This window comes from Mastomys coucha, unplaced genomic scaffold, assembly GCF_008632895.1.
Source record: "Mastomys coucha isolate ucsf_1 unplaced genomic scaffold, UCSF_Mcou_1 pScaffold15, whole genome shotgun sequence".
NCBI classification, from domain to species: Eukaryota; Metazoa; Chordata; class Mammalia; order Rodentia; family Muridae; genus Mastomys; species Mastomys coucha.
In genome coordinates, this window is record NW_022196897.1 from 142,835,290 (window position 1) to 142,845,642 (window position 10,353).

A 10,353-nucleotide genomic window follows, 5' to 3' on the forward strand; every position below is an offset into this window, starting at 1 on the left:
GGCAGCAGAAACTGCTCAGTACGCAGTGCCCTGCTTCTCTCGAATCCCATGTTCATGGTGATGGCCTCGTGTGGAGGATGAGCTGCCTGCTGCTCAGGCAGCAGGTTAGACAGTGCAGAGCTCAGAGGGATTTTGTGGGCTTTTTTTTTTTTGTTTTGTTCTAGAGCTTGGAACTGACCGGAAGGGCCCACTCATATCTGTTCCTAGCTCCACTCCTTTTCCAACTGAGAATACTAGAATCTGAGTTTAGAAGGGAACAGGACATGTCACGTAGATGGGAATTCATCAGGTCTCCCCTTACTGTAAGATCTCAAGCACATTATTTATTCTAAAGTGTCCATTCCTCCCTCTTCTAAGAGTCATTGAATGGGATAAGTAATCACAGGTAAGAAAATGCAGTCTAGAACCAGAGGAAGAAACCCACCCCAAACCTTGGAAAGTCGCTTTAGAGAAATAACACCAGCAGCCAGGTAACAATGAGACATATACAGCTTTATTTAATCTGTAAAAAGTCACACTCTGGCAGAGTGACACCTTTCTTATCTTAGCAGAAAGCAAGGAGTGTGTGAAAAACCTTTTCTTCAGATTTGGAACCATATGACCCTGGCTGGGCTCACATCTGGATACTTCCAGAGTCCTTGTGTGTGGCAGCTTCTTCCCAGAGGGTCTCCCTGGCTGGTATGACCCCTCACCAACGACAGACAGGGGGGCAAAAATATTTCTACCTGGACAGGGCTGCCCTGAGATTGTCCTCTTCCCTCCTATAAAGGGACATTGCATGCTTAAGACTTACGTCCCAGAAAGTCACTTTCAAGGTGACTTGACTTCCACTATGTCTTCTGACAGCTAGGCTCCACTTATTTATCATGATGGTGTGCGAATGGTCCTTCCTCTTCCTTACAAAGACCCCCACCATCAATGGTATTTTTAGATATCACCCCGTTTTCTGGAACTGAGGGATGCAGAACCGCTCTCCATCAGACCTGGAGCACTTCCTGCAGATGCGTGGGTGTCTGGTAAGTGGAATCAAATGCGACAGGGACTGCACTTTCTCTCCGCAGAGCAAAGCCTGCACTCTGTTTTCTATCTTTCTTGAGTAATCTAGAGCTTAGGTCAGTTCTCTGGGGAAAACTCCACAGTGTACCAGACATCATTCACAGGCTTCACATCTGTCCCTCTGACTTACACAATGACAGGTATGGATTCATGTGGACAGGGGAGGTGACTGCCACCCTGCCTGCCTATCTGTGTAATGGATATCCCTTCTACTGGTCAAACCAATCAATGGCCCACACAGTAACTACAGTCTCCCATATTCCTCAGACCAGCTCTCTCCTGAAATCACTCTGCAAATACTGTTTTTGTCCAAGTGGAACCAAGATCCAATCTTGTGGCCCAACCCACCCAGATATCCACTCTGCATATTCCCCTTAAAAAATGCCACTGAGGATTCAAAAAAGTCCCTTTGCAGAAGCACTACAAGAAAGCATGTCTAAAATCACAGAACTATGCACACACAGACACAGACACGCGTGCTCGCACACACATGGAGTTGGGAATTAAAGAATCTCATCAGATACATATTTGAGGGAGCATAGGGAAAGGCTGGCAAGAGAAGATATGGAGATCAAGTCAGATGGAGATGTTGGAATGTTACAGTAATGGCATGGGTGTGGCTCGGGTACACACAGAAAGGGTGGAGAGAATGACCCTCCCGGCTACTAGAGAGAGATGCTGTGGCCATGCGTGAATGAAAGGAAGTGGGGGCCAGCTGACGGAATGAAATGTTCTATTACGGAGTGGTCATTTCAAGGAGGAGGGACTTGCATGGTCCAGGGGAGAGCATCTGCTTAGCAAGACACTTCCATGGTCTGGTGTCTGTCCAGGACATCAGGGGACTCACAGGATTCTTGAGTTCCATCTGACTGATTGCTGGTCACAGACCTGCTAAAGGGACTTTCTCCAGAGCCAATGCTACTTGAGGTGGAGTGGGTTCGTGATCGGGCGAGCCGGGTCATGCTGGCAGATGGTACTGTAACAAAGAACCAAGAGGTCAGGAGGAGGAGCCTGGTGAAGCTCAGATACTCTACAAGGTTCAGCAAAGACTTTACCTTTCCCAGCCCACCTAAGATGGTACCCAGGAATGACATAAGATCCCCCCACTTTGCACTGCTTGCTGGAGATGAGTGACTGTATGCAAGGCTGCTGTGACCCTCTGCATCTGGATTCTCCTTAGATTCTCCTTCAGAGTAGGATGGGAAACCCTACAGAGTAAAGCCTCTAGGCTGTGCCCACGCCATTCATACAGTGATGAGGAAGGTGGCTTTGGGAATAGACACTGGTTACCAAAACCTGCAGTGCATGCAAGACTAAACCAAAGAAAGAACGACAAACCACACAAGTAGGAAGGTTTTCACAAACACAGTGCAAGCCCGATACAACAAGACTACCATCCATGTCCACAGGCTACTGTTGTCCTCTGGGGAGGAGACACGGATGGGGAGAGGGGAGACAGGGTATTTTGGAGCTGATCTCTACACAGGAATGAGGTACAGGCTGTCGGGTTCAGGGACTGAGGGGGGGGGACTCTGGGGGTGCTTAATTGCGACTCCTGTTTTGCTACTGTTACTACGTTTGCTGTAAGATCCTTTCAGCATCAGTATGGCCTGAACATGACTTTCCACCTACTGTTCTGGATCATCAGTCATTTCCCTGCTATCTGTTCAATACTGGGATCAAAGGATACCATATCTGTGGTGGTCTCTGTTTACAGATGCTGTTCTACTGAGAGTCAAGGATGCAGGCCCTTTTTGCTTCCCATCTAGGGCTCATGTCATGGATTAGCAAACAAGTAGTTGTGGTGGCAGTGAAAGAGGGGGCCCTCCCTGCTGAGCTTTCATTGAGGCTGTCACCCTGGCTGAGGGTGAGAGGCCGCCTGGGCAGTTCAATGGAATCCTCTTTTCTTCCAGGGACCAGGCCTGCTCTGTAGGGTAAACTCTTAGAACACACTGAGCCCTGTTCTATCGGGCTCTCACTGTACAGGGGAACCGCGGACATGCTGCAGGCAGCCAATGCAGCAGGAAGAGCAGAGTTGGGAGGTGGGCAGGGCCAGCACAAGAAGGTACCTGACTCGCTGCTGAGGTGACTGAGCTGCACATACGGGACTGGAAGCAGGACGGACACAGGAAAAGGCAGGTTAGTGACCCACAAGGGCTAAGTGACAATCATGGCTGCCTAGATGATGCTAATGGGATATTTGGCCAGGGATGAATGGTTCTTTCAAGGTCCCAGAGCAGAGCCTGATGTAAGCACTTTAATCTATGTCTCTAAACAGACCAGGGAACCTATTCCACCCTCATCCTATACAGTCACCCTACTCTGGGTTAGGACCCAGCTGCATCGTCAGGTATTTTTGGGAAAGGATGAGAACACGCAAGGAGGGGACTCCTCCTCCTGATGAGCCAGAGGGTTGTGTGTGGGCTCGGTTGGTAGCTCACAGACAGGGACAACATAGCCACTCTAGACAAGACACACATGGTCTTCCTGTCAGCTACAGTTCTGAACCCACGGCCAACTTCTGAGGCAGCTCATCCACAGTCACCACCAATGGACAAAGATGAAAATATTGCCTGCTAGGTAGAGTTCTGTACTGGGGTTAAAACCCTCGAGAAGTGTACATTTCTGTGACAGATGAGAAAGCTCCAGGGGTCTGAGAGGTAAGAGCCCAACGCAGCAGCACATGACATACACACGTGTGTGGACAGACGCTGCCAGCTCAGCTTGTGGCAGAACAGATTTTACTAATGACACTATTCTTTCCTCCTGGAGCTTCTACTTTGTTTCTGTGGGCAAGGAGTACATCTGCTGGGTTCAGATGTACCCCACTCTGTGGTTCATGGCTAAGGCAGTCAAAGCTTCAGTGGTTAAGATGTGAGCCTGGAGTCAGACTTTGAAGGTTCAGCCGTGGATATGCTGTCTAGGAGGCAGGCTGAACACTCCTGAGCCTTAGCATGCTCAGTGCCACTTCTTAAAGATAAGTGTGGTAGCACACACCTTTAATCCCAGCACTTGGGAGGCAGAGGCAGGCGGATTTCTGAGTTTGAGGCCAGCCTGGTCTACAGAGTGAGTTCCAGGACAGCCAGGGATACACAGAGAAACCCTGTCTTAAAGAACAAAAGAAAATAAAACAAAATCAGTCTTAGTCTGAGGACATGTAGCTGCCAGCCTAACTTGGACACATGCACAGATGGCCGAACCTGCTCTGTACTGTTGTTCTCTACCTAGAGTACATGTGCTGAGTAGCACATGGTTATGTCCTGAGAATTGTGGCCTCCCAGATGTAAACTTATCCTATTACCATATATACATTTATAATAAATAGAAAACATACTACTCACTGTAGCCCATTCCCTGCAAAAAGTACTTGAAGGCCTCGGTGAGCTTCCCAGGCTGTGGGGACAAACAAAGATGGCATTAATTTCTGCATAGGTAGAGAGGTAGCAGTATGTGTGTGTGTGTGTGCATGTGTGTGTGCATGTGTCTGTGTGTGTGTGTATGTAACTGTGTAAATGTGTGTGTGTGCATGTGTCTGTGTGTGTGTATGTGACTGTGTAAATGTGTGTGTGCGTGAGTGCGTGTGCACGTGTCTGTGTGTGAGTAACTGTGTGATTACTATGAACACTTCCTTACCTGAACTACTTGGGGCAGTCCTCCGCAGTCTGCCATCTAGAAGAGGAAGAACACCTACGTCAGTGGACCTCCGCTGAGGGGAGTGCTCTCGCCATCCCAAGTTAAAAGGACAGGACTTGCCGGGCGGTGGTGGTGCACACCTTTAATCCCAGCACTTGGGAGGCAGAGGGAGGCGGATTTCTGAGTTCGAGGCCAGCCTGGTCTACAGAGTGAGTTCCAGGGCAGCCAGAGCTACACAGAGAAACCCTGTCTCGTAAAACCAAAAAAAAAAAAAAAAGAAAGAAAAAAAAGCAGGGTAGGATTCAATGGTAGGCTCCTTGAGGCTTAACTGCATCACCTTTGGATCGCCTCAGTGCACTCTATGCCTTGACGCTGGTCAGTACCTGAGACAGACACTCAGGGTGTCCATGCACAGGATGCCAAGGCCTGGCTTTCAGGCCACTTGTTGGGCTGACAGTGTTGCCAGCTACACCACTCACCCTGGCTTTGCCTGTACCCAAGGAAGCTAACTGCTCACTTCTTCACTTTAGCCTGAGTACCTGGGCGCAGGCATGTGCCACCATGTCTGGTTTCTAGTCCCCTCCATCTCTTTATTGTCCTTACTCTATGACAAAAGGTATGATGCCATCAGGAGGAGAGAGCTGTCAGCCCCTCCTCACCTTCCCCAGCTGGATCTTGGAGTGTTGCTTTTCACTTTTGAAGGGTTTTCATAGGGCGGGTCGGTCTTAGAGCTTTGCTAGTGTGTACTGGAATCCCCTGTTAAATCCTGACTCTTGGATACTCTCATGGGGATTCTGACTGAATAGGTGTGCAATGAGGCCAGAGAACTAGCATTGCTAACTCGGTGACAGAGATGTAGCATCTGCCAGTCTGTTCCCAGTGAGTGTTGCCTAGACAGAAACCAACATCCTCCTTCCAGATGATATGACATGGCCTCAGAGAGGGGGCAATTCCGCTGACTTGCCTTAATTTAAAGGGATATGAAAGGTCTGGAGAGATGGCTCAGTAGTTAGAGCACATGGTGTTCTTCCAATAGACCAATAGAGTTTCCAATATGGCAGTTCACACACTCTGTAATTCCAGATCTAAAGGATTTGTCACCTTTTTCTGACCTCCTTGGACACCACCAGTCTAGTCAAACACATGGTGTACACACACATACACATACATACACACACATACAAACATACACAAACACACACTTGCAGGCAAAATACTCATATACATAACAAAATAATTAAATATATATATACATATATATGTATGTATATGTATATATATATATGTCTCCCTTGTTTCATTGATGGGATTAAAATCCTTTCAATGGGAGTCATTATTTAAGACAGAAAAATGTCACAAAAGGCATTAGAATTTGAACTTAAGAAGGAACAATTTGAGAAGAACAAGAAACAAGCCTGAGAAATAATCACTTAACCTGATAAATATAAAATGGGACAAACCAGTGTGGCCTGGGTCTTTTGCAAAGTTTAGAAGCTAAAAACTGGTTAGAAGTAAGACACTGGGGCTGGAGAGATGGCTCAGCAGTTAAGAGCACCAACTGCTCTTCTGAAGGTCCTGATTTCAATTCCCAGCAACCACATGGTTGCTCACAACCATCCATTTGATGCCGTCTTCTGGAGTGTCTGAAGACAGCTACAGTGTACTTAGATATAATAAATAAATAAATCTTAAAACAAAAAATAAGTAAGATACTACTGCACATGACTCTAACAGAAGGCCTTTGACATCTGGGGCAAGGCCAGTCCAGGTTACATAGTGAGTTCTAGGCAAGCCGTGACCATATAGGGAGCTACTGTGTCTTTAAAAGAGTAAGAAAAGAAGATGTAGAAGAGGAAGAGGAGGAAGATGAGGAGAAAGAGGAGGAAGAGAAGGGGTCATAAGACCCTGTCCTGCCTAGGGAAGCGAAAGGCAATGGAGGGCTGGTGAAGAGGAAGTCATCATCTTCCGTGGTGTGGCCGCTGGTAATGTACTCAAGTTTCAGTGGACAGCTCCACACCCTGCCCACGTGGATGGTCCCCTTCAAGAGCAGTATGCACTCTTAACCAATGAGGCTTTTCTCCAGCCCCCATTAGTTTTTATTAAATTTTAAAAGTTGTGTTTATTTATTTTGTGTGCATTTATTCATGTCATGCCTGGTGTGTGTGTGTGTGTGTGTGTGTGTGTGTGTGTGTGTGTGTGGTGTCAAAGATGATAACTGGTGGGAGTCAATTCTCTTCCACCATCAACTCAGGTTGCCAGGGTTGTAACCATCTAGGTGGTCCAGTGTTTTGTGAACCTGGGTCTTATGTAGCCTGAACTTGCCATTCAGCTGAGAATGAACTTCAACTCCTAATTTTTTACCTCCCAAGTTTTTTTTTTTTTGTATCATCAAATTTGTAAAAATCAAATTTGAAACCATAAATTTCTTATCCATATTTTAGAGAAGCCCATTGATCATCTGCAGTCCAGAGCACAGTGGGCCTGGTAGCCTCAGAGCACTGAGCCTATGTGTGCAGTCCAGAGTGCTGTGGGTCCGGCCGCCTCGGAGCACTGAGCCTATGTTTGTTCTGAGAGCCTCGGAGCACTGAGCCTATGTTTATTCTGAGAGCTTCGGAGCACTGAGCCTATGTTTATTCTGAGAGCTACATGTTGCTGCTGGTAACAGACAGGCTTCCCTTTGACACACACTTGAGAGAGAAAGGGAAGAAGGCTGGGGCCGTGCAGATGATGGAGACGGAGCAGCAGGCCAGTTCCCCTAACACGAGTAGAGCTCTGTTTGGACAATGATCAGCTGGAACTTCTGTCTGGGGGACACTTATGATACTTTTTTTAAGTTTTTTGAGACAGGGTTTCTCTGTGTAGCCCTGGCTGTCCTGGAACTCACTCTGTAGCTCAGGCTGGCTTTAAACTTATAGCAATCCTCAGCCTCTTATGAGTTAGAATTATAAGTATAGGCCACCATCCCAGCCTTTTTTTTTTTTTCTTCAGATAGTGTCTTTCTGTAGCTCAGGTTAGTCTCAATCTCACTAAAAATCCACTGTGCCTCCTGAGTGCTGGGATTAAAGGAACGCACTACCATGCCCAGACCCTCAACTCCTCTGATATTATGATCTAAAAACATATTTTACTACACATTTCTTTTTTCAGTGGGCAAGATAACAGTAATTTAGAAAATATATTCTCTGGGCTGGTGAGATGGCTCAGAGGGTCAAAGTACTTGCAGCTGAGCCTGACCCTCTGAGTGCCCTCCCTAGACCCACATAATGGAAGGGGAAAAGGAAACTGCTCTACCTTTCATGTGTGCCTTGGCATGTATGGCCCCCACCAATAAATACATAAATGTAATTAATACATTTTTTTTCTTATTCTTCCGGTGGGGGGGGAAAGAGAGAGAGAGAGAGAGAGAGAAAGAGAGAGAGAGAGAGAGAGAGAGAGAGAGAGAGAACACAAACACAAACACCCATAAGCGGGGAGAAGAGAATCATACAGTGCAGCTTAAAACACAGAGTTGAAATGTTTCTCAGTTATCACAATGGTCGCTGTGAAAGCAAACATACTACCTTTAGCAAAGTTGTATTTATAGGGTCGAGGCGAGAATTACATTCAACCTGAAAAAGAGAATAGTTTTAGAAACTGCTGGAATTACCATGTTAGTGATCTTACAACCAGATAGATTAGGTCATGTGTGATGCTTGCTTGGCTAATGGCTCAGAGTTCATCTAAAAAAAAAATCTGTCATTTCCTTTTCTGATATTTTCAGTCTTTAATGAACAGCACGATGACTCTAAAGTCCATAAGACACGTGGGCAGGCACCTCCCTTCTCAGAGAGGTGAGCAGGACTGTGGCCCTGCCCCTGCTGGGATCTGCTCCATGCCTTCCCAGTACAGCTGGACTAAGTTGTGTCCGCTGTGCCTAAGCCTGTGTCCACCTCCTGGCTTAGCCCCTCGTCCCTGGAGTGGACGGATGGCTGCCACACCACAGCCCCTGACTCTTCTGACTCAAGGTCTCTGGCTCTCCAGTGTGAACATGAATTCTTTGTGACTGTTCCATTGCAATGGTCCTCAAAACCAGGGATGATGGCCTGGCTCATCTCCTTGTTTGTGATCTTGGAACCTTATAACCACGACAGTGTCCTCTAAGAAAACAGTTTGGGAAGATTATTTCTGAGTGCATACCCTATCACTGCGCCATACACCTCTAGCTTTAAAAGGTCAATATTTTAATCAAATACTTTTTATCAAACAATTTTAATCGAATTTAATCACTCAATCACACAACTTTTCCTTATCACATTTTCTAAGAAGATGCACACATAAGCTGTGGTAAGAGCTGGGGAATCAGGAACGTGTGTGAAAATGGAAAATGAAGTAAGTTCAACACAGTCACTGCTATGTGCGATGAACACACAAACGACCAGGAGGGTTTTCAGAGACAGAGGCAGACAAGGAGAGGTGGGTGTCCGGAGATGTGCAGAGGTGGAGAAAGGAGGACTGTGCAGGGCACACGAGTCACTGTGGTGGCGAGTGCACAGTGCAGGCACACACAGAGGGAAACTCTGGGGGCCTGGAGCTGACTGGACTGACAGGGTCTGAGTGCTTTAGCAGAGCAGTGGCACGTGTACAGTACTGAAGAGGCAGTGAGCTGTCAGGGAGTGGACGGCGTTACCTAGGCAAGAATCAGCAATCCAGGTGAACTTGGGATCTCAGGATTGCTGAAGGGCAGGCTTACAAAACTCCTCTAAAACCAGGAGATGATCTAGAAGCCAAGCTCGGGTCAGAGGCTCAGTCTTCTCTATGTGAAGGACAATGCAGGCGGGGTAAACAAACGCATCCTTTTTGTACAGAACACCCAAGGACTCTACAGTAGAATTTTAAAATGGATATCTAGTCACAGTGCTCAGAGTATAGTTGATAAGCTATAAATATTTTCTAAGAAATCAACTTCTGTCTCTGCATAATAAACCGTGCTTTCCATTTTTTACTACTTTGTGACACATATAATGTACTATGTTTCCATGCTTAACTAGCCACAGTCACTGAGGCTGTGTGTGTTTTCTGGTGGGGTTGGACACATGCTAACGTTCTACCTGCATCACTGGTCTCTGACACGTCTTTGCCTTCCTACATCCTGGAACAGAGACAGCATCTGTTACTCCTCAGCACTGAATAGGAGAAGCTCAAAACGCTGCTGAGCTAGTGAGCACAACCAGGCGTCAATAGCACTTGGGGGCTAACTCTCAAGTGCCTACCCTCAGAGGCATGAGGGGCTCTGACAAGAGAGGAGGGTCTGTGATTAGAGAAGTGGTCTCTCTGTATTTCAGATGAGGCCCTACCTCTCTAAAAACAGGAGTGTGAAAGTAAAATAAAAAGGCCTTATTTATTTGGATAAACTATACTTAAAAAAAAAAAAAAACCCAACAACCATAGAACATCTATTTAAGTCAATCCAAGGGAAAGGCTATGGGCCCTCAGCAACTTCTGCACCTGCTGGATTTGTGGTGGCAATTTCCCAAGTGGAAGGCTGAATATAAAAATCTGACACTAATTGCCAGAGTGGACAGTGGCACACAGAGCCATCAAGGACCATACTGATCAATCCGAGGAGACCTGGTGACACTTCTGGGGAACTGATTTTCAAAGTAAGTCACAGCAGAACCTGGTAGA

The 10,353-nt window shown here is 46.7% G+C and overlaps 1 protein-coding gene across 1 annotated transcript in view; it reads right to left on the reverse strand.

Annotated features, from left to right (window-relative positions):
* Positions 1–482: 482 nt before the first annotated feature.
* Positions 483–10,353, reverse strand: part of LOC116091823 (protein NDRG3) — a 70,184-nt gene continuing 60,313 nt past the window's right edge. The window contains exons 11-15 of the mRNA XM_031373274.1: positions 8,250–8,304; positions 4,690–4,725; positions 4,398–4,449; positions 3,126–3,164; positions 483–2,032 (exon numbers count right to left, since the gene is read on the reverse strand). Coding sequence (XP_031229134.1) covers positions 1,851–2,032; positions 3,126–3,164; positions 4,398–4,449; positions 4,690–4,725; positions 8,250–8,304 — 364 coding nt within the window. The 3' untranslated portion in view covers positions 483–1,850. The remainder of the gene's footprint in view (positions 2,033–3,125; positions 3,165–4,397; positions 4,450–4,689; positions 4,726–8,249; positions 8,305–10,353) is intronic.